The following is a 25496-nucleotide window of genomic DNA, read 5'->3' as shown; positions in this document are numbered from 1 at the left end:
TTTTTTTTTCGATTAGTGGTACTATGCGTGCAAGCTAGTGTGACAACAGATACGAGTGGCACCGGTGTGCCCTGTCAGGCCCTTAAACGCACACTCGTGAAGGAAACTGAATGCTATTATATTACAGTCCAAAAAGTTTAGTTTTTTTTAAATGCAAGCTATTGGGACACCAGACATGAGTGGTGGCACTGGGCAAGTGGGCACAGTATACGCTATGAGCCTGACACACATGCTGGCAGACAACTAACTGCTATTCAATCTATTACAGTCAAAATTGTATTTTTTTTTTTAAAATGTACACTACTGTTACACCAGATATGAGTTGCACTGGAGCGACACTGTGCCCTGGCAGGCCCTGAAACGCACACTCATGAAGGAAACTGACTGCTATTATATTACAGTCCAAAAAGTTTTGTTTTTTTTTAAATGCAAGCTATTGTGACACCAGTGAGTGAGTGGTGGCACTGGGCAGGCCCTGAAACGCACACTAGTGAAGGAAACTGACTGCTATTATATTACAGTCCAAAAAGTTTTTGTTTTTTTTAAATGCAAGCTATTGGGACACCAGTGAGTGAGTGGTGGCACTGAGCAAGTGGGCACAGTATACGCTGTGAGCCTGATACACACGCTGGCAGACAACTAACTGCTATTCAATCTATTACAGTCAAAATTTTATTTTTTTAAAAAAATGTACACTACTGTTACACCAGACATTAGTTGCACTGGTGTGACACTGTGCCCTGGCAGGCCCTGAAACACACACTCGTGAAGGAAACTGACTGCTATTATATTATAGTCCAAAAAGTTTTTTTTGTTTTTTTTTAAATGCAAGCTATTGGGACACCAGATATGAGTGAGTGGTGGCACTGGGCAGGCCCTGAAACGCACACTAGTGAAGGAAACTGACTGCTATTATATTACAGTCAAAAAAGTTTAGTTTTTTTTTAAATGCAAGCTATTGGGACACCAGTGAGTGAGTGGTGGCACTGGGCAAGTGGGCACAGTATACGCTGTGAGCCTGACACACACGCTGGCAGACAACTAACTGCTATTCAATCTATTACAGTCAAAATTATATATTTTTTAAAAAATGTACACTACTGTTACACCAGATATGCGTTGCACTGGTGTGACACTGTGCCCTGGCAGGCCCTGAAATGCACACTCGTGAAGGAAAAATTAAATGCAAGCTATTGTGACACCAGTGAGTGAGTGGTGGCACTGGGCAAGTGGGCACAGTATATGCTGTGAGCCTGACACACAGGCTGGCAGGCAGGCAACTGCCATTACATTACACACACAAAAAAAAAGCAGACTGATGTTCTAGCCCTAAAAAGGGCTTTTTTGTGGTGCTGTCCTTACAGCAGAGATCAGATGAGTCCTTCAGGACTGTAGTGGACACTGAATAGCCTTGCCTAGCCTAGCTATCAATTTCTTTATAAAATCAGCAGCAGCTACACTGTCCCTACTCTCACTAAGAATGCAGCTTCACAATGAATGTAAAATGGATGCTGTCCACGAGGTGGGAGGGTCTTGGAGGGAGGGTCTGCTGCTGATTGGCTGGAATGTGTCTGCTGACTGTGAGGTACAGGCAGGGTCAAAGTTTACTCAATGATGACGAATAGAGGGCGGACCGAACAGCGAATGTGTTCGCCGACCGTGGCGAACGCGAACAAGCGATGTTCGCCAGGAACTATTCGCCAGCGAACAGTTCGGGACATCACTATTCATGTCTTCTCAGCACTACTGACCAATCACCCCTCCAGACATATGGTAGATTTTCTCATCTCTGGTTTCTCAGAGGGGTTCCATACAGGCATTATACATATGCCCACAGGCCATCTTGAATGTCCAAATTTACAATCAGCGCAACAGAACCCAACGGCCGCAGATACACTCATAGCCTAAGAACTGGCAGAGGGGTTTTTGTTCGGGCCTTTTAAAACCCCACCTTTTACGGCATGGTGCACAAATCCCATTGGGATAGTCACAGGGAAATCTTCCCTTAAGCAGAGACTCATCATAGATCTGTCAGCCCCTCATACCTCTTGTACCCCAAGTCTTAACTCCCTAATTCCCTCCGAAGAGTTTTCCTACAAAATGCCACCATAGATCATGCCATCATATACATCACGCAAGCAGGGATCGGAGCTTGGCTGTGTAAGACAGACATTACAAATGCCTTTAAACTACTACCTATCCACCCTACACTCTGGCACTTCCATGGCATCAAATGGGCAGATAACTATTATGTTTTCTCCCGCTTAACCTTTGGGTCAAAAGGTAGCCCCAAAATCTTCGACACTTTTGCAGAATCACTTTGCTGGTTGTTACTTAACATTTCCAGATGCCCCATAGTCATCCATTATCTGGATGATTTCTTGCTGATCGAAGAGAACTAATTTCCCCCCAGAAGTCTCAAAGAAACCATTAGTCTGTTTGACCACCTGGGAGTCCCAGTATCCCCTAAGAAAATCGAAGGTCCAGACACAAGCATTACATTTCTGGGTATACAACTAGACTCTGCCTCCATGCAAGCTAGTTTACCACAAGAGAAAATTACAAACATCCTCAACAGCATCAACCATTACATCTTACTGGGTAATTGCAACCGCAAGGAACTTCAATCTCTCATAGGTTCTTTGAACTTTGCCATGCGCATCATCCCTCAAGGGCGTGCTTTCATATCTAGACTTCTCTGTCTTTTTCCACATTTCCAACACGAAAACTAAAGATTGTCTTTGGATGTGCACGCTACGGCAGACCTGCACATGTGGAAAGAATTCTTGACCACCTGGAATGGTAAAAGCTTGTTCTTCGCAGAATTGTCTGACATATCTCCAACCATATGGTCAGACACGGCGTCTACCACGGGTTTTGCAGCAATCTTTGGGAACTAATGGCTTTAGGGTAAGTGGCCTGAAGAAGTCTATGACTTAGAAGGTTTTTTTACAACCTCAGCTCTTTTTGAGATTTACCCCATTGTATCAGCTGCCGTGGCGTGGGATATTTATGGTCAGGTTTGTCAGTCCGTTGTCATACAGACAACCAAGCCACATGTCACATCATTAACAAAGGCCGTTCATCATCCCTAACAATCATGAGATTTCTCAGGAAATTCACGTGGTTAGCAGCATGCCACAATTTCTACTTGGTCTGCTTTTATGTACCGGGCATTAGTAACATAGCAGCTGACAGTCTGTCTCGTTTCAACTTTCAAGCTTTTCGGCAAGCACTCCCATCAGCAGCACAAGCAGCCATAGCCGCCCCTCCGTTCCAACAGTTAACTATGGACTAGAACTAATCATGCAACATAGCAGGGATCTGTCCAAATTGGCACTATCATCCAACACTCACAAAACATACAACAGGGCCTTCACACATTTCACAAGATTTCTGTCTGACCACGACATAGCCCAACCTTTTGTCATGACATCTATCATAGCCTTCACTTCTTTTTGCCGCCTTAAACAACACTTATCTTACAACACCATCAAATTATATCTTACAGGCATTCAACATCACATGCTAACACTACAACCTAATACACATAGTTTCATGTCATCTTATCAGATAAAGAACATACTCAGAGATATTCAGAGATCCACTCCTCCACGTCCCCCGCAGAGATTACCTATAGACAACACACTTTTCCAGTCTTTATCTGACATATTAGACTCCAAACCTTTTCACTCTACCACTAACACAGTCATCAAAGCTGCCATGTACATAGCATTCTACGGGTTCCTCAGGCCAAGATAATTCACTATTATCACCACCACGCAGACAGACAGATGTGTTCTACGCACACACCTACGCAAACACATGGATCACTACATACTATCACTACCCCAGTCAAAAACAAGCCAACACGCACCTCCAGTGGAGATCACTTATATCCCTACCCATAACAAATGGTGTCCAGTAGCGGCTCTAGATTCCTACCTTCCACTTACCACATCACCACCATCACAACACCTATTCTCACTACAAGGCTCTGTACTCACTACCACTACTTTCATGAAATACTTCCGATCCCTGTTAACCATGCTAGGTTTTAACCCTTCTCACTACTCAGGTCACTCCTTCCACATAGGGGCGGCCTCCACAGAACAGGGCTAACCTGCCGGTGCACATCATTAAATCACTGGGGCGTTGGAAGTCATCTGCATATACGACCTACATACCCAAACCTACACAAGAATTAAGAAATGCTTTTAAAGAAATGTCTGGATAATTGTATATATATATTTGTTGACTGTATTAAATCTTTGGTTATTCACTTTTTGCCCTCTTTATTTACAGGCCTACCGTATCGTCAGTATCGGCACACCACAACCAACTTTGCTCTTTTATACTATCCTACGTTCTTACTTAAACCCTACTCCATATACGGCTATTTGCCCCTTACACAAGTATTAAGGCCGTTTGGCCTGTAATTGTGGGCTTAGATTAAATCACTCCCCTAAATAAGGTACACCCCTTACCTGACTCTATGGCGATCAAAGTCAGCGTCTGAATGACCCTCCCACCCACTCCTCATTTTCAACACTTTCTTTTTTTTTCCTTCTATTTTTCTTTACTTTCATTACTCCTTAGTGTGCCCTCTTTATTTACAGGCCTACCGTATCGTCGGTATCGGCACACCACAACCGACTTTGCTCTTTTATACTATCCTACGTTCTTACTTGAACCCTACTCCATATATGGCTATTTGCCCCTTACACAAATATATATATATATATATATATATATATATATATCAATGTCCCAGACTCTGGCACTCAACCTCAACGAAAAAATGTATATCAGCTGTATATTACCAGGGTGCCTCCAGGCCAATGGATAAAAAGGTAGAAATCAGGAGCACTCGCTTGGATTTTCAAATGTAGATAAACTATTTAATCACACCTTCAACATCAACGTTTCGACCCTTCAGGGTCTTTATCAAGATCTTGATAAAGACCCTGAAGGGTCGAAACGTTGATGTTGAAGGTGTGATTAAATAGTTTATCTACATTTGAAAATCCAAGCGAGTGCTCCTGATTTCTACCTTTTTATATATATATATATATATATATATATATATATATATATATATATATGTGTATATATATATATCTTTTGTATTTTAGCACTTAATCTTTTTCTTTCTTAACCTCATCTCTCTATGTCTTATTATCTTATTATTACCATTTTTATATAGCACCAACAACTTTGTATTTTAAGACCTTATTTAAAATACAGGGATAAATCAATACAGTAGGTTTTTGAATGCCCACATCTTTTACACATTTTCAATCTTTGTATCTTAATGGATATTTACTAATATTATATTCACTAATATGTGAGTTTTCATTAATTTAAAATGAATTTCAATAGGCTTAGGCCTAAAGTTCAAAATTCACTTTAAATTCATGAAAATTTACATGCCAAATGGTTCTAGTTAGATTATTTTAAATTCATCTGTTTTAGCATTCACCTTTAACTTCACTTTGATTTCACGATGAATTTCTACTTTGTGAATAACCCTGTAAGTGGTTAAAATATAAAACCAATGCTTCCAGCATATTATAGCAATTCAAAACCACAAATCAGGAATCTATAAGATTTCCAAGAAAAAGGTTTCTTCCTCAAAATAGAAATATAAAAAAGGAAGTTTGATGTAGCCCTCCGTTTTACGTTGGTGTTCTTATGCCAAGGCAAGGTGCTGAAGCTCATTCTGACAGGCTCATTAAAAAAAGACTATTACAATTTGCAAAGGCTGGACCTTCCTGAAACAAGCTTTAGCAACATATGGCTTTCCCCCAACATTCATACAACAAATTTTCGCATAAACTAATAAGTAATGCAATCAGGTTTCCTCTTTACGCCATTCCCGATCACGAATGGCACGCGGCAGGGATGCCCTCTCTCCCCACTAATATATGTTCTGGCCCTGGAGCCCCTCCGGTGCGCAATTCGACAACACCCTGCTATCCATGAGATAGATTGACCGCGAAATAAAACTAAGCACATTCGCAGATGACATCCTCTTATATATTTCTCACCCAGAGGCATCGTTGACACACATCCTAGCACTAATAAGAGAATATGGGACTATGTCTTACTATTCGCTCAATACCAGCAAAAACCCAAGCATTGGGTAAAAGACTCACCCCCAAGTGTTAATGAATCTCAAAAGAGACTACCCATTTGATTGGAGGAAGGAAAGCCTTAAATACCTAGGTCTGACATTTACTAGAAACCCAATAGATAGCTTCCCAGCAAACTATGTCAGAGTAGGAAAAAATGGAGCTCCCTGTTCTTAACCTCTCAAAATGGCCATCCTACCAAGACTCCAATATTTGTTTCGTACACTCCCTATTCGAATACCTCTCTCCTATTTTCAGGCAATTCAAAAAGAAATGGCACGGTTTGTGTGGGGGAGGGACATGGCTATGGTGTCAGGAAAGCTACTGCATGCACCAACACGACAGGGAGGACTAGCGTTTCCAGATATCAAACCCTATTATCAGGCAGAGGTTTTAGCATCAATTTTGCCCCACTTAAAACACAATCACCACAATTGGTATTGCTATAAAATCAGGCTATGAAACTCTTTGACCTCCCCACAAAACTGGCTACCCAAACAATTTATACCGGGGAGCACATACCGTTGCTCCCCGAGCAAATACAAGTGGCAGTGAGGATTTGGGAAATGAACAGAAAAAAAAGTTAGAGAGCTCTACTCCCCCGTCAGTAGCGACACTGATTAAGGCAATTACTTACTATACCAACCTTTCACGTAAAACCGCGGATAGAAAAGGGTGTCACCCACCTATACCACCTTCTCAAACAAAACAAATTACTGGACTTTACAACCCTTAAGACCATTTACCACATACCCCTGGCCTCCTTTACACAACTGAAGTAATTTTTAAACAAATAGAATACACAGATCTATTCCCAAGCCGAGGCCCCAAGGGACATGTCGGGGTGGGAACAGACGGCTATCAAGGGCTCGCTCTTACCCCAATGTAAAACAATCTCCTGGTACTACCAGCTTCTCTGGTCGTATGTGCACTTTGCTGACTCTATGCCAGCTGAACAGTCTAGAGACCTACTTTGTACTATCTCCCATGATCAATGGGAAACCATTATAACCTCACCTAAGGAACTGATCAAATCTGCCACACTAATAGAACAGCAGAAAAAGGTACTATACAGATGGTACATGGTGTCAACCTGTATACACAAAATCTACCCCCACTCTTCTTCAATATGTTGGAGGTGCGGAGCAGAGGAAGGTACGGTGCTCCATATATGGTGATACTGCCGGCAAATAACCAAATTCTGGGATTCAGTCCACCAACTGATAAAGGGCATCACAAACATTACAATACCATTTGAACCATTATCATACCTCCTGCTCAATATTTCCAATAATATCCCCACGTGAGCACAGAAACTGATGTTCCATGTTATTTTGACAGCACAGTGAGCAATAGCACGTTCTTGGAAGTACCCCAAACCCCCACCGGTAGCAGCTACCCTAAAAGAGTTGGACACCCAACAGATATATTAGAACTGCTACCGCAGTGTCTTCCACCCCTATAGCACCTGTCATTGAGGCTTGGGACCTGTGGCGCAACTGGACATCGGCACAGTCTCAAGTGTAATTGTTATTATGGAATGTATGGCTTCTACTGCTGTTGAAAATGGTCTCCAGTCAGAAATTAGAAATTGTTAAATGTAAGCAATAGGGCTGGATATATTGGTGTAATGCTATAATTTTGAGGCGATGGAACTGAGCACAATTGTAGGCTTGTATTGTGAATGTTACGGGTATAAAGATCAATGGTATTGATAATGTGTTACGGGTGTACTGCTGTTGGAAGTTGTGATCCCCCCCCCCCCCTTTTTTCCTTTCTGTATTCTACCCCCTTTCATTAAATTTTAAAAAAATGAACAATAAAAAACGTTAAATATATATATAAAAAGCAAAATTATTAAAACTGAGTTCAGATAATGCACTTCTGCTAAGCATGGTAGACCTACTCCACCCCCCAAAGTTCACCTTTTTGACAAATCCCCCTATCCACTTCCATTCTTGCTAGTTGGAAGAACAGCTCGATTTAAAATTCAATTACATTTTTAAGTGAAATGTTCTGATTAACTCAATTAACTGATTAGTTCAATTACATTAACTTTTATCTGTATAAAATAATAATTTTTTACACACTGTTATCGTAAAAAAATTATTTAGAATGATTGTTCTTTTTCCACATTTTGTTTTCTAATTAATGTTTCTTGTTTATTTTAGGTTGATGAAGTAAATGTTTATGGCAATACTGCTCTTCATATTGCCTGCTATAATGGTCAAGATGCTATTGTTAATGAATTAATAGACTATGGAGCCAATGTGAATCAGCCAAATAACAAAGGTTTCACCCCGTTACACTTTGCTGCAGCCTCTGTTCATGGCGCTATGTGTCTTGAATTATTGGTCAGTAATGGAGCTGATGTTAATATGCAGGTATATTTTGGATGTTCTTCAGCTTGCTCCTTTTTGTATTGCTGTTTTACACCATTTGTGTTCAAATGTAAAGGAACACTCCAAACACCATCAGCACTACAGCTTGCTAATGGGAGGCCTGGGGGGACAATAGGTCACCCTCATTATCACTTAGGATTCCCACCCACCGCTAATGGGTAGGAGCTTGGGGGAACACTAGGTTCCCCTCATTATCATTTAGGGCCCTCACTCAACACTTATGGGGTTGGAGGGGAAAATAAGTCCATCTCCTTATCACTTAGGTCTCCAACCCGCCACTAATAGGTTGGTGCTGAGGAAGGAGACTAGGTCCCCCACATTATGACTTAGTGTCCCCAACCCGCCGCTAATGGGTGTGAGCTGGGTGTGGACACTCGGCCCCCATTATCACTTAGGACCCTCACCCACCACTAATGGGGGAGGCCTGGAGTTGGCACTCAGGGCCCCTACCCGCTGCTAATGGTTGGGGGTTAAGAAGGGACTCTAGGTGCCTCATTTAGTTTGTTAGCCCCCACTTGCACAGCTTGGGTGGGGGCTGGAGCAGGACACTATGCCCCCCTCCCTTCTTTAGTTATTTTAATAGGTACCCACTATGGGTGCCTGGGGGACCTGTGCCAGGTCCTCCTTTATTGGATTGGACTGGGCAACAATAGCTGCCCAGTCACTTGTCTTTTCACACAACAGTGAGCAGCCACTGGCTGCTCACTGTTTAATAGACATGTCCCTACTCAAATACACTTAGCTTTCAGGGCAGGGAAAGGCCTTTAAAGCCAACCAATCAGAGCGCTCTGAGTCAGATGGCACGGCATGGGAAGGCTTTATAAACCTTTCCGCTCTCTGAAAGCCAGTCTGTACGGAAGAAGATGGGAGAAAAAAGAAGACAACTAATAGTGAGATGTTTTTATTTTTCAGTTGTTTAGTTTAGCAACCCTCTCACTATTATTAGGATGAGGGTAGGTATGTAGGGGATTTGTTTATGGCGGGGGTGACTAGGAGCTTAGGAACCCAAGCCAATGGGGGGAGGTAATTTTTACAATTAACCTCACCTACTGCCAATACGTGAGGGCAGACAATAGATCTTCCCCATTATCATTTAGGGTCTCACCCGCTGCTAATGGCTAGGGGGGGAACTAGGTCCTCCCTTTATCATCTAGGGCCCGCTTTGAATGATCTTTTAAACATTTCAAATAACATCTATTTGAATATTAATGCACTTTATTACATATCTAGCATTCCAAAAAATTTTATGAATGTATATTTTAGAGTTATGATGGAAAAGGTCCACTGCACATGACTGCTGCTTACGGAAGGTTTGCAAGATCTCAAACACTTTTAAAGAATGGTAAGAAATATTTTAGCATACCTATATATAAGATTAAAATTTTGCCTTTCTTATATAAAATATTTGAAAATGAATCTCTTTTCTAGTAATATTAAGTTAATACTTTTCAGGCATGTTGGGCTAAAGCAGAACAGCAATTACTTTCTATTTACTAGTCCCCTGACCTCAAATTGAACGGGTCATGCATTTGATCTCTGTGTTTGCCATATGTGAAAGTAGGAATGTGGAAAATCTGTGCAGTTTATGGTAAATAGTGTTGGTGAACAGTGTTAGGATACTAGGATTGTTGATTGTTGAGTAGTTTAGCAAAAAAACTGGGCTCACCTCAGCACCTAAAGTCCGATCCCACTGCAGCTTCTGTAGTAATCTAGAGCATACACTATCCATTCAAAGCCATCCGCCCTTGGATGGCAGTGATAGGCTATAATCCCTAGACTAACCAATACCACACACTCAACCTACCATTGCAGTCAAAGGTTTGATAGGTTTATGCTAGAAGGGTAAATGGGATAGCAACAGCAACAACTCCCATGGTGCTTTGCAAGCCCTCACCTTGGGCTGCCTTTTAACATCTACTGATGGAAATTGGACTGGACAATATACAACCCTGTCTTTAATAAAATAAGTGACTCATGTCTATTACATATTTTTTCAAGGGAGCATGCATCATTATTGCCATTATTGTATTTGCATCTCATATTTATTTTGCTTTAATGTAAAATGTGTTTTAGAAGGAACAGATAGTATTTCTGTATTTAGATCCTGCTAATGCCTACTTTTTCTTCTTTCTTATTATGTTTGTTTTCGGAAGGAAGTGCAGTAGACTGTAGTGATAGAGATGGCAATACTCCATTACATGTGGCTGCAAGATATGGTCATGAACTCTTAATTAACTCTCTCCTGGCTAATGGTGCTTCTACAGCAAAGTAAGTAGTATCAAGTACCTTAACTCTATCGGTTAATTAAATATATTGGTTGAAAATGGAGGGTTGGTATTACACTATATAGTTCCAAATATTTGGATACCCCTTTTAATTGGTGTATTGTCCGGCTTCAGACACCACATCTGGTGTAAGCAGGTTCATAATCAAGCACACAACCATACATTCTCTATAACAGAGTGTACTGCAGAACATTCTGACTTTCTTTGGGCTCCGTCATTAATTACACATTTTTGACGCTTCAAGTGTTGTCCTCATTTACCCCTTTTAATTGGTGTATTGTCCGGCTTCAGACACCACATCTGGTGTAAGCAGGTTCATAATCAAGCACCCAACAATACATTCTCTATAACAGAGTGTCCTGCAGAACATTCTGACTTTCTTTGGGCTCTGTCATTAATTATACATTTTTGATGCTTCAAGTGTTGTCCCCATTTAACTGTATGTGCCTTTCTTGTGTAGTGGAAACATCCTAGAGCTCAGCTGATAAGTAGTATACCATAGCAGGTGCCAATTTCTGACGCGTATTGAAATGTATTTTTGTTGCAGTATTATGATCAACTTTAAAGGAACACTATAGGGTCAGGAACACAAACATGTATTCCTGACCCTATAGTGTTAATGCCACCATCTAGCCCCCTGGGCCCCTCATGCCTCCATAAATATAGTAAAAATCTTACTGTATTCAAGCCATAAGCTGTAACTCTGCATGCTGTTTGCCTAAAAAAAAAAAACAAAAAAACAGTCTGCTGACATCATCAGAAGTGGTAGCCTGATCCAATCACAGTGCTTCCCCATAGGATTGGCTGAGACTAACAAAGAGGCAGATCAGGGGCAGAGCCAGCATGATTCAAACATAGCCCTGGCTGTCACGAGCTATAGGCCCAGTCGAGACAGTGGGGAGAGTGTGGAAGTGACAGGGTTAATGACACTAGACCCCTGGTTACCTGTTGCTAGTCCCAGCAACCACTAAGTTAACCCCTGCAATCCCTTCTACACTAACCCCCTAGTACACACTTTACTGCCACCACCAAGACTTTAAACCCGGGCATCTTAGGTTACCCCCACACACAGGAGAATTATAGAATCACAGTTCTACTTTTACTGATCAAACACATATAATTAACCCTTTTTGGTAACGTGTTTACCTGAGCTTTCCTCTGGAGAGTGAAGCTCATAGAGAACAGAGACACAAGCTGATTAAGTAAACATTTAATCTGCCAAAAAAAGATTCACAGTGCTGAGTACAAAATACAGAAATAAATGACATACAGATAACAAATTGCAAAACAGTACATAAAATAAAATAGGAGAAAACACAATAAATTTGTTACATATATTTACCCCATATAGAATTCTTGTGTGAGACTTAGATGGTAAAGGTCTCCTAGAAGTTGCTGACCAAAGAAAAGAATGAAGAACTCCCTGGATAGTCCAGCACCCTCATTATATATCTAAACTAGTTGTTTCTCAGTGGTCAGACCCCTGGGCGGGAGGGGGGGATCAGAGGGGGTTGGTCTGGCAGTTTATTGCCCACTGTATGCAATTTCTTGTGTCCAGCTCTGGTGATGACTATCTAGATGTTTTATGGTCAAGGCCTGGTGCAAGATCAAAGACCACAATAAATGTCAACCCAAGGTTTACAAAAAAAAACAACTCTTAACATATCTCAACACACATCAAACACCAACTCATGCTTTTGGCATGACACTGGACAATCAGCATCTCCTCATAGAGATTAATTGAATCAATGAATCTCTATGAGGAAAGTTCAGTGTCTGCATGCAGAGGGAGGAGACACAGTGCTGTCCTGTGCTCTGCGGATAGTAGATCTGAGTGGATTGAGGAGTTTCATGCCTCAATCAACTCGGAAGTCCCTCTGGTGGCATTCTGAGTGACTGCAACTGGAGGTGTTCCTAGCTTTTTTAATGTAAACACTGTATTTTCTCAGAAAATACAGTGTTTACATGAGAAAGGCTGCAGGGAGCTATAGTTCTCACCTGAACAACCTCATTAAGCTGAAGTTGTTCAGGTGACTATAGTGTCCCTTTAACCCCTTAAGGACCAAACTTCTGGAATAAAAGAGAATCATGACATGCCAGACATGTCATGTGTCCTTAAGGGGTTAAGCTCAGTTATTCATTGCAATATTGGGCCATTCATATTAATACTCTGCTGTTTGCATGCAAATTCCGCATCATCAATAACTTACAACATATGCACACGTTATTTTGGGTTCCAGCTCGGCATCTGTCAGGCACATGGTCATTAATGTACCTCTTTCATTTTTATACACATTAATGTTATGGATAGGGTCTCATTCAAACATTCAAAAGTTAAAAAAAAAAAGTAGAAATATATGAAAAATATAAATACTTGAGTTTTTCTTATAACTTTGTGGACTATCTTGGCATCTATATTTGCATATCCCTTTCATTAAAATGTAGTGAAAATATGCAACCCAGAACAAATGAATACAGTTTTAAAATATGGCATTTCAACAAATACCATGCATGTAACTCAGAACCCTCTCTGTGTTTCAGATGTAGCATCCACAACATGTTTCCCTTGCACTTAGCAGCGTTATATGCACACTCCGAATGCTGCAGGAAGCTTTTGTCATCAGGTTGGAATTTGTCAACTGAAAGTAATATTTAATGTTAATCTATAACATGTACAATTATATTAGAGATAAAAACTTCCCATTGCAATATTTGTGTACTTTGGGATACCACATAAATTTATTCTTTTGTAAGAAATAAAATGAATTGATGTGTTGAAAATAAGCACTTAGAATGTAATTCTTAATTAATAATAACAATAGAAGTGCCATGTACAACATAGTCATTAAAAAAAAAAAAATAACCTCTGTTTCATCTACAAATCATATTGGTAATGTGTCAAGTGGTGCTGCAAATAATTGGTCACAGAGCAGCGGAACATAGATTTTCTATTAGTTGTGTGTATGCAGATGATGGGGTTACTGTTGTGTTGAGGTGGTGGGGGCTCTACTTTCAACATTTCTGGCTGTAAAGGTAGCTTTGTGGTTAAGAAAGCGAGCTGTAAACCATCAGAGTCACATGTACAATTTCCAGCAAGGTAAGCTCAGCCATTCACCTTTCTGAGGTCAAAACGAGTCACATTAAATAAGAAAATAACATTGGGGGCCTCCCACTACCTTTAAATTATCTAGGGCCCTTGGTGATCTAGTGGGACAATGGGTTAGCTGTGTTCTGTGCAGCAATAGAGATATGTGTCCTTTAGAGTTCAGTTATCTTATGGACAGAAGTAGGCTTGAAGGTTCATACCTTCAAAAACCCCTATAATGTGACTCTATGCTAGTAATGACCCAACTAATTTCCCACACAATTATACGTGTGTCAGTCATATATTGGAAATCATACCAAGGGAATAGAATTTCCAAGTTACACTTCTGAAGGTAAGGAAAATATACTCATATATGAGAAAAAAAACACTCATTAATTTCTAATTTGCAATGTAAACCAATATCAATTAACATACCAGCAACATAAGCTCTGAAATATCAAAGATGAGGATGCAGTAAAAAATATTTAAATAAATTAATGAAGGATCCGCAAATTGTATTAGCAAACTATAAGCATAGCAGATACTTAAAGTTAAGTAATGGTTCTTTCAGCATTGTAAGTATTCAATTCTCTTCTTTCCTCCACTGAATTATATTGGAAAAGTGCTGTGCAAAAAATATTTTAATACATAATAAGAGAATTGAATATGTTTATATCATAATTAACTTCAAATTATGCTAATTAATTAATTAATTGAAGTACCCATATAATCATGAAAGCATCACTTTGTAGCACATTTGTCACCAAAAAAACTCTAGCTCTAGAGAACTATAAAATAAATGATCATGGAGATGTCCCTCTTCTCTCTCACTGCATTATTCAAATTGGGATTGGAATTGGGAATTCAAAGTGAATATCAAATTTAAGGTGAGCTGGAAAAATGATTAATGTCCACTATGCTTTTAGTTCAGCCACTCTGGCCTTAAATTTAAAATTCACTTTTAATTCTCACTTTAGTAAATAACCCTGTAAGGTTTAATTTCATTTAGTGGTTTAAATTCCACAGTCTTCTGGAATTGCACTAATTCCAAAACCACTTCTAGTAAGCCAAATAAAGAGCAGGCATGAGGACCTATGACTGTGTGATGTAATTCTTGCTTCATTGCAGGTGCAAGGGTCTTTATTTCAGGGGATGCCAATTCCAAAGGATAGAAGTTGAATATTGGGTTAGATGGGTATTATTGATTATTTGTCTTGACACCTTTTACTGCCAGCAAGTTAATACTCCAGATCTACAACAGTTGGATCTGGATTTGAACTTTCTAGTGTCTAGATAGACTGAAATCTGGTTGATATTCATGTTCATTCAGATGTTGAATTGCCTAAATAAATAGATCAATAATAAATGTCACGAATGTGTGACGTTTGGAGGCTACACCTCAGACTTTAATGTATTACCCTGTCAGTAGCAACACAAAAACACAAATCTTGAGGTCTGAATTATATTATAAGGAAATATATATTATAAAATTAATACTATATTTTGAATCTCATTTTATTTTCTTGTAGAACAATGTGCTCCATGTCATGAAGATTTATTTTCTGGCTTCTGGTATTCTCATGCTATAACAATGTATGCTGAATGGGCATTACCATACATACCATGGCACTCAGAGTCCTTTAAACTGCCTATAATTTATTCTGTATATTGTACTAGCCCCATGGTTATCAAATGTATAGATTTAAAGTTATAAGTGGAATAAGTTATTTGCTAATCTTCTTTACTTTTTCAATATGCAATATATAAAGTAGGTTATATCTGATTGTTAACCACATGTATATCTGCAGGATTTGAAATAAATGCACTGGATATGTTTGGAAGGACATGTCTGCATGCTGCTGCAGCAGGAGGGTAAGTTTGAGGCATTACCCAATTGCAATGGGACTTACACAGTTAGGCGCAAAATGTATTATGAGTAATATTTATAAGCACCTGGCACAATTATTACTGAATTATAGAGTATTAATGTATGTTTTATACATTCAAAATGTCTGTTTATTGATATTTAAATCTTGAAATGGGAATTTATATATAGCTGAGTTGCTCTTTATCACAAGATCACTTGCAATATATTTGCTAATATTAAACAAAATAGAGTTGTTAACATCTTTGTAACACATGCAAGTGTATACAACTGTGAAGAAAACATATGTGGACATCTGACTATTAGCCCCATACAATATTATCATTTATATAGCACCAGCGTATTCTAGCTATAGCTAACTACACATGGAATTTAGAAATATGAAGGGAACAAGGTTGACATATTATGAGTTTACAATCTACAGGTTTGTGGTTCCAGTGAAACAACATTTAGATTAGCACAACTCTCACACAAGCAATAGGTTTAACTGTAAGCAAAATAAGTGTGTAGGTTTACATGGACATATATAGTAGGCATGTATCACTATGATAATCCTGTTTCAAAGTTCATTATATCATCCTAAGCAGTCCTAAGCATGTGTTTGAGGAAATGTCATAACATTTCTGTCATTTCCTTTTTATAAAGCCCAATACGCATTATTGTATTATTTGTCAAGGTAAAAAATGTGGAGGAGGTTTCATGAAACATGTGGTACACATTTTCAATCTTGTTGCTACTTTTACTGGGCAGTTGCTACTTGCTGAAACACCTGTTGTAGGTGTTAGCTACTAGTGGTTGTTTTAGCGACTCCAACATTTGCTGCAGCTACTGAAAGACACCACACTACTTAAATAAAATGTTTTTAAAAATAAGTTGCTGTTTAGTAAATATACCCCAATGAACACTTGCAGAAGTTGCATATCTCTTCTCTAAAGCCTTTTAAAACCCTTACCTTCCAGGCAGTGGCGGCTCTAGACTTTAGGCAAAACTCAAACAAGAGGCCCCGACTAACACTCATAGTAAAAAAAAATATAGGGGTTGCATTGTGTGTATAATGAGCTGTAGTTATAATGTATGCCAGGTTTGCAGCGCTGGATACAGAGAGCTAGTCTCTGTATTCACTGTTGGGGTGAGTGTGGCACGGTTGAAGGAGAAAGTGTGACAGGGCGAGGGGAGGTGAAGGTGACAGGATGAGGGAGGGTTATGTGACAGGGTGAGTGTGGCATGGCTTGGCAGGATGAGTGACAGGATAGGAGAAATTAATGTGATAGGGTGAAGGGGGGATGAGTTTGACAGGGTTTTGGGTTATGTGTTGCACGGCTGGAGGAGGGAGTGTGACAAGGCGAGGGAAAGTGATTCGGACAGGATTATGTGACAGGGTGAGTGTGGCATGGTTGGGCCCAAGTTAATGTGAAAAAGGATGAGTGTGACAGGGTTGGGGGTGAGTGTGACAGTATGAGAGAAGATGAGTGTTATAGGATTAGGGGGATTAATGTGATAGGGTGAGTGTAGAAGAGCGAGGGCCGGTAATTCTGGTATGGATGGAGGGGGTGAGAGCGACAAGATTAGGAGAGGTTAATGTGAGCAAGGCTGGGTGAAGGGGGCATGACAGCATGTGGGGGCAGTGTGTATGACAGTGTAGGGGGGCAGGGTGTGTGGGAGACAGTGGGGGGGGGCATTTTGTGTGAGAAACTGTGTGGGGGCAGAGTGTGTGGGAGACCGTGTGGGGGGCAGGGTATGTGATGGTCACTGTGGGTGGCAGGTTATGTGGTGGACAGTGTGGGGGGCAGGTTAGGTGGTGGTCAGTGTGAGGGGCAGATTATGTGGGGGTCAAGGTATGTGGTGGTCAATGTGGGGGACAGTGTTTGTGGTGGTCAGTGTAATGGTTAGTGTGGGGGGGCAGTGTATGTGGCGGTCAGTGTGGGGGACAGTGTCTGTGGTGGTTAGTGTGGGGGCAGTGTATGTGGTGGGCAGTGCAGTGTGGGGGCAGGGTATGTGACTGGCAGGGCAGTGTGGTGGCAGAGTGGGGGGGCAGTGTATGTTGGGGCAGGGCATGTGTGAGGCAGGGTATGTGGGGGGCAGGGCAGTGTGGGTGTCAGGGTATGTGGGAGGCAGGGCAGTGTGGGTGGGAGGGCAGTGTTGGGCAGGGCAGTGTTGGGGCAGTGCAGTGTTGGGGCAGGGCAGTGGTATGTGGGTGGGCAGTGGGGGTGGGAGGGCAGTGTTGGGGCAGTATGGGTGGGAGGGCAGTGTTGAGGCAGTGTATGTAGTTGAGCAGTGAGGGTGGGTGGTCAGTGTTGGGTCAGTGAGGGTGGGTGGTCAGTGTTGGGGCAGTGAGGGTGGGTGGGCAGTGAGGGTGAGAGGGCAGTGTTGGGGCAGTGAGGGTGGGAGAGCAGTGTTGGGGCAGTGAGGGTGGGAGGGCAGTGTTGGGGCAGTATGGGTGGGAGGGCAGTGTTGGGGCAGTGTATGTAGGTGGGCAGTGAGAGTGGGTGGGCAGAGTTGGGGCAGTTTTGGGGCAGGGAGGGTGGGAGGGCAGTGATGGGGCAGGGAGGGTGGGAGTATATAGGCATGTAACTCCTCCCATAAAAAGCTCCACCCACACATATTCTTACCCAATCAATCGAACAAGAACTAACTTCCTGTTTGACCACATGGTTTGCCCAGCACAATGGAGGAGGGGAATACTATATCCTGTATCCTTGCACATGCTCCGTACACTACTGATTGTATCTTTGCCACGTGCAACCAACCGACCGATACACCAGTATATGCACGTACACATACCACGTGGTAAATACAGAGATTCCACCACATTCCCCCCCTTGATGCTTCTGATATTTTCACAATTCCAGATGCATCACTTTACCATAGTTTGCATACACCTCAGGTTCCCATGAACCAGACCAGACTTTGTGACTCCCTAAAGACATGAATCCCTCAACATTCCTCTTCCTGTACTTGTTCTCCCTGATTTAGAGCCTCATACCTATATATGGCCATTATCTGTGCAGCAGCCTTTCTCTCTGCTATATTTTCTATAATGCTCTGCACAGACCTAACTACTAAAGGAATAAGACATGGTAGGAGAAGACACAGCATCAAGATTAGCATGACTCCACCTACCAATGCCTTAAGTCCTCCAAACTGCTCATACCAGTTACCAAACCAACTACTTGGATTATACCCTTTCCATACCTGAGTAGGCACATGCGCTAGTTTAACCATATGGCTAGTAAGCTCAGCTATTGCTTGCCCCTCATAATCTATTTGAAGACAGCAATTGCTTAGGTTAAACTTCCCACATACACCTCCCTCTACTGCCAATAGGTAATCCAAAGCTAATCTATTTTGGTAAACGGCTGTCCTCATCCTAGTATTATGTTTTGCTAGGCGATTGAGCGCTTGCGATGTTTCATTGGTAATTATCTCAACCACTGCCTGTAACCTTATAATACGGTTGAGCATATATATTGGGGTTCTATATCCAAAAGTACCATCCTCTGCCCACGTAGCTGGCCCATAATAATCTATAATACGCTGGGGAGGCCATTCATTATCTTCCCAGGTACCTATCTCTAGGGGTCCCCTTTTCTTCCTATGATTCACATCATATACCTTAACTCCCAAAGTCTCTCCTGTTTCAATAGGCAACAAGAAGAAGGATGGTTTGAGCATACCTAACACACATGCCCCTTCCCAGTCCTGTGGTAATTCCGAATAGGCTTTCTTACCACAGATCCAGTACAAATTTGCTGGGGCTTTCCAACTAGATGTAGTAGATAGGTCAAACCACACATCCTTTAAATTGGTGTAACTTGCAAACGGGTTAGGTGGTTCTGAGACATTTGAAGCCGACCACCAAGTTGTATTCTTTGTATTATCATCATAAGCTTTTTGCCCTAGACAAGTTAAGTCTCCTACAGTAGTATTAAACATTATTCCTTTCCTTGCTATGCAAACATAACCTATAATGGAGGTCTTTAATCGCCACTCAGATTTACCTCTAATACTCATTTGATAATCGGCTTGAGAAGATGTTATCTGTTCAACTGTCTCAGAACCAGAATACATTACCTCCTTTGCTTCCCAGGGCCATTGGTCTCCCATATTAGTACCTCCACACACATAGCAGTTGGTCACATTAAGACTACCAGCAATACTCTCAGCTAGATCAATAAACAGATTCTTAGCATTATGGGGGATCTTATTTTCTACACTCATCTCTTCATAAAAAGAATGGAAAACCTGATGAGTTTGGGATGCTACTGTATCGGTCTCTATCCCTATAAATAATATTGTCCCAGGATCCAAACCCGTCCCATATATCTGGAACCCAAATAAGTTTCCGAACCTATCTATAAACTGTTCAGGATTATTAATAAGTATATGGACTGGGTTACACTCCATAGACTTACAATATGGTTTGGTAGGCAACTTAGTAACAATCATATCCTTATCTACTGTCTGTCCCCAAGTTGCCCACCCTACACAAGACCAATATGGACAATAATTATAATCCTTATTTGGGCATTTTGGATCTATGTACTTGTTCTTACTACTGGTGCAAATATACTTATCATGGGGGGGCGGAGTCTGACCTTCGAGCGAGCCAGACGTGTAATGCCGGGGCTCCAGACCTTATCGCAAATTTAAGCGTTGTAACCCGGCGAACACGGGCAACAACAGAACCCACATGAATGATTAAGGTCAGGGGGACCCAGGGCAACTACCAGACACAGCTCCGGAGCGATAACTCAACGGAGAAGCTGGGACCCTTGCTGCGGCCTACCTGGAACGGGGACGAGGGGAAGCGGCCGAGCCCCTTGAGCCCTGAGAAGGGGTTTGGATCCGTGGCACTCCTTCACCCCCCCCCCCCCGGTGGACCGGTGGGGGTTACCCCGGTCCCATCAGAGGCTATCCTGCATACCCGCACTCACCACACTGCTGGGAAACGCTGTCTCCCGCCCGACGCCCAACAATGGCGGACGCAACGGACTCACAACTGCGAGGCGTGGGCCTAGTGCCGGTGCCGGGAAAGTCGCATGACCCCACAGCAGACCCCCAGTTGAGGCTCAACAAAATCTTTCAGCGCTTCTGGCAGAAGCTGCAGCGCCTATTTTCAGCTACCACAGCCAGACCAGACACGGGAAGCGGGAGAGCCCAACCCCGACTAGGGAAAGGCCTTCCAAAAGTCGCATGCAGAACGGGAAACCCACCCGCAACACAGCGCACCCAACTCCAGGGCCGTTGAGGGCCACAAGCCCCAGCAAACACCACAAAGCCACGGTGAAAGCCCCCAAGTCAGCACACAGAAGACCTCCAAAGCACAAGCGGAGAGACGCAAAGCGCCAAGCCAAACTCACGCGGCAGGCCTACAGGGCTCCTCAGTCTATCCCACTAGGGCAGTATCAGAGACACACTGGTCCAAGAGTCGCCGTCAGGAAACTACAGATACAGACGCATGACAAAGTAAGCGACTGGGCCAGCCACTCCATCGGGTTTCACCGAACCAACGAGGCAAGTTCCAAGCTCTGGAGCAGGGGAGGAATGGACAATGGGACTCTCGCCTCTCCCCTACCGTATTGGGGTGGGCTGAATTTGACATACACAGTTGAGAGGGCTACAAGACTCCTACACTCCAGAGTGTGCCCTTGTGCTGCTGAAAATATACAACCTTAAAATGTATCCTAGCCTCTAACACATCACACATTTGCCTCTCAAACCTAAAGATTATTTACGATAGCCTTAGAGTAAGCGACTGTATTCTTTTGTTTAGCACTCTGAAAAAATGAGTATTCCCCTTGACACACACATCGCGTAAACTACTACACTCGCTCACTATTTTACTCATGTTTATGACTTGACAAACACATAACTAGAGCCGTATGGTCGATGTTTATTTAGTTTTAAGTTACCTGAATCTAGCATATCGATACCAAGCGTACTGTCTTAACTATCCAAGCTCTAGAATGTTTCTTTTGTTTTTCTATTGTAATCTTAATCTACGTTTAAGCCTGTTTACTATGTAATATCACACAAAAAAGTGCTTTGTCTATCTAATACCCTCTGTAACAAATGTTTAGCAATCAACGTATGGAATGCCGTTGGGGTACCATATGTAAGCCTGTAACCATTTTTTTTTTTTTTTTTTTAAATTCTTTATTTAGTCGTGCGCATTTTAAACAGGCGCACCCTTCCTGCCACAACAGCAGAGTGGTGCGATAAAACAGGCATACATTTGTGTAACATAGGTAAAGATCGTGTAACAATATTATTTTCTATCGGTGATACCGCACGTATTTTGATGTATCTACAGCATGTGATAAGACATGTCAAAGGGTAATTGGATGTCATTCAAGTTAACTTGAGCATGTCAGTACTCATGGAAGGTGTTTAAGCTTCGGATTACGGGTCTGAGACTAGGATTGGAGTCACAGTGAGTTTGTGTCATTGTGTCGTTGGTGGTCCAGTCCCCTGTTACTAGCTGTCAATGTGTTGCTTGTACCCCTCACCAAGGGGGTCTACGGGGGGGGGGGGGTTGTGATCTCGTGATTGGCTGGTCAGTGGGTGATGCCGAAGCAGGTCCGGGCGCCCTTATGGGGGATCCCAGGTAGTTTGGGCAGTTCAGGTAAGGTCCCTTGTCACCTAGGGTGGGGGTGGGACTTGCGATACTTTGTGCAACATACAGGCTTGTAAATATGACGTCTAACTTATAAACATGGAAACAAAACAAAACAAAGCAAGGCAAAACAGTCACGTTTTTGTTATCAAGTGGCCGGGCGGTGGGTCAGGCCAGATCTGGAAGCCGAGGGAGCACTGGCATCGGGTTCCTCCCGTCCCTCCGATACTTGTGTGTCTGCGGTTGTCAGTCCCAGCATTTCCAGGAAGGATGAGGCTTCTGTGATCGAGGTCAGTGTATGGGTAGTCCCGTTGTGGGTTGACAGTAGTGAGCCCGGTGCTCCCCACCTGTAGGTTATGTTGGCGGCTCATAATCATTGGGTCACTGTGTGGAGTGATCGGCGCCACTGTAGGGTGGCCCTTGTTAAGTCCTGGTAAAAGGAAAGATTTGAGTCCTCAAAAGATAGTGGGGTCTTGCCCCGCAGTGCCGCCATGATTTGTCCTTTTTCAGAGGAGGATGTGCATCGCAGGATAACGTCCCTGGCGGTTTGTGGTGATGCTCGTGGGGGACCTGCGACCCTGTATATTCCGTCGATTACCAATTTGCGGGCTGTCGCTGGAGGTAAAATAGTTGCTAGTAATCGCCTTATGTAATGCGGCAGCTCTTCCGCAGTGACCTTGATAGGGATGCCTCTTACTTTTATGTTGTTGCGTCTGTGGCTGTTTTCGAGGGCATTTAGGTGTAGGGCCATATTATGGTGTGATTTCTGGAGCTCTTGTACCGAGTCTTGTATATGAGTCAGGTTGGTTGAGACTTCTGCCACGTCAGTCTCCATGGCCTGTACTTTGTCTTTTGTGCTTTGTAGGTCTGCCGTGAGTCCTGCCAATTCTTTTGAGAGAATTTTGTGGAAGTCGTGTAAAAGGATTTGCAGGTCATGCTTAGTCGCTGGTGGCGATCCCTCTGGGGGTGCTGGTGGTGCTGTACAAAGGCTGCCACCCTCTGCTTGCTCAGCCTGTCCTGTGTGTGTTGGGGAGGGCTGGCGTTCCTCTAAGGCCTGTTTGGGCCTAGTGGGCCGCTGGAGCATGGCCCCGATATCTCTCCCTTCCATCTGGGTTCCAGCTTTCTGGGAACGTCGTCCCATGGCAGGCATATGAGTCCCTGGGTTGGGAGAGGATCCAATGTTCGGGCTGTGTAAGATGCCTTGGTAGGCTCCGCCGAAGAGCGCCTCCAGGGCGGGCAGGGTATGTGTGGGGTAGGCCCCGGATTTGTGTTTCCGCTTCGGTACCGTCTTTTTCGCCAAGAAGGGCATCTATCGATGCAGTGCACCTTCCTGAGTTGAGGTATGTGACTTTGGTGATGGAGTTTGAGTCGGTACTCCTGATTTAGACGAGATTGTAGAGTCGAGATCAGAGCCGTCAGAAATGGCGTCTGAGCAGCTCGGTAGTTGGCTCCGCCCCCCCCTGTAACCATTTTAAGCACTGCAAAAATAAAGAATTAAAAAAATAAAAATAAAATATATACTTATCATTAGACCCATACGTTCTCTCCCACTTAAGATCCCCGCATACATTCCACGGTTTTCTACCACTTGATATCGCCTTACATGCATCAAATAGCAGAACACCCGAAGAATGTACGGTTTCTAGTATTGTCTTATTTATTAGGGTCCCTTGTGAGTCTCCATTCCGAAGGGTCAACCAAATTGTACGGGGTTGATATTCTGGATTGAAGCACTTAGGTTCTCCTACTCCTAAATGGCATACACTATAGTCTATACCTAAGTATCTACACCTAGATACATATCCTTTACACTCATATTGTGAATGCCAAATAAGGGTCTGGGAAATATGATTACCTGTTTTAGTAGTCTTAATGCAAACCTCACAGCCAGGTGTGTCGGTACCTCTACCTTCCTGAATAATTAAAAACACAAATATATACATTATAAAACACATCTATCCTGACATCTTTGTCCTCATTCTTCGTCCGTGCGATGGCACCTCAGCTTCCAGGATGTAAGGGCTGCAAGGAATGGAGTTCTTCAGGTCCTCTCTTCCCCATACATGATTTCAAAAGGTGAGAGACCCATCCTTCTGGTAGGTGTACTACAAATACGCAACAGAGCTATGGGCAAAAGAACATTCCACTTAAGTTGAGTTTCTTGACACATCTTTGCCAATTGGTTCTTAATAGTTCTGTTCATCCTTTCCACTTTCCCAGAACTCTGAGGTCTATATGCCGTATGAAGCTTCCACTTAATACCAAGCATATGAGTCAGTTGTTGTAGGCACTGGTGAACAAAGGCTGTACCATTATCCGATCCTATAGAACATGGTAGTCCATATCGGGGTATTATTTCTCGCAACAGAAACCGCACAACTTCTCCTGCTTTCTCTGTACGAGTGGGACATGCTTCTACCCAACCTGAGTAGGTACACACAACTACTAGTAGGTAGCGATGTCCACCGGATTTAGGCATTACCATATAGTCTATTTGAAGATCGGACATAGGGAGTCCCCCCATATACTGGACTCCCGGTGGTTTCACTGGTCCTTGCCTTGCGTTATTCTTGGCACATATCACACATCTTCGTACAATGGCTTGAGTCAAGTTGGACAATCTTGGTATGTAGAAATGTTTCCTGAGAGATTCTTCCATACTATCTCTTCCAGAATGTGTCCCGTTATGATAATTCTGGACAATTTCTACAGCTAGTGATGCTGGAATGACTATTCTTCCGTCTTCTAACTGATACCAATTATTCTCCAGGTACTTCCCAGCTTCAGTTTTTAACCACTCTTCTTCTTGAGCTGTGTAAACTGGAGTCCATTGAGACAGTGGGGTCGGTATAAGAGCAGCTATATGTACTACATACTCCTGTTTTCCTGATTCAGCGGCACGCTTAGCTGCATTATCTGCCATCCGATTTACTTTGGTTACATCACCATCACCTTTCAGATGCGCTCGACAATGTATGATACCAACTTCTTTCGGTTCCCACACGGCTTCCAGTAGTTGTAATATCTCAGCTGCGTACTTGATTTCTTTACCCTCTGAATTCAATAGTCCTCTTTCTTTATACAAGGCT

General features: G+C 42.5%; 1 protein-coding gene across 2 annotated transcripts in view; it reads left to right on the top strand.

Annotated features, from left to right (window-relative positions):
* The window catches only part of ANKRD44 (ankyrin repeat domain 44), a 724718-nt gene that overhangs the window by 350499 nt on the left and 348723 nt on the right, over window positions 1–25496 (top strand). Inside the window, exons 8-12 of one of the 2 annotated variants that reach the window (XM_063430205.1) lie at window positions 8306–8518; window positions 9800–9878; window positions 10690–10804; window positions 13363–13466; window positions 15715–15778. In XM_063430205.1, the coding sequence (XP_063286275.1) occupies window positions 8306–8518; window positions 9800–9878; window positions 10690–10804; window positions 13363–13466; window positions 15715–15778 (575 nt within the window). The remainder of the gene's footprint in view (window positions 1–8305; window positions 8519–9799; window positions 9879–10689; window positions 10805–13362; window positions 13467–15714; window positions 15779–25496) is intronic. The other variant, XM_063430204.1, reaches the window with a different exon arrangement.

Source organism: Pelobates fuscus, chromosome 8, assembly GCF_036172605.1.
Source record: "Pelobates fuscus isolate aPelFus1 chromosome 8, aPelFus1.pri, whole genome shotgun sequence".
In the NCBI taxonomy this organism is placed as follows: domain Eukaryota; kingdom Metazoa; phylum Chordata; class Amphibia; order Anura; family Pelobatidae; genus Pelobates; species Pelobates fuscus.
The sequence above is the reverse complement of the archived record's forward strand: the minus strand, read 5'-3'. Positions and strand labels throughout refer to the sequence as shown.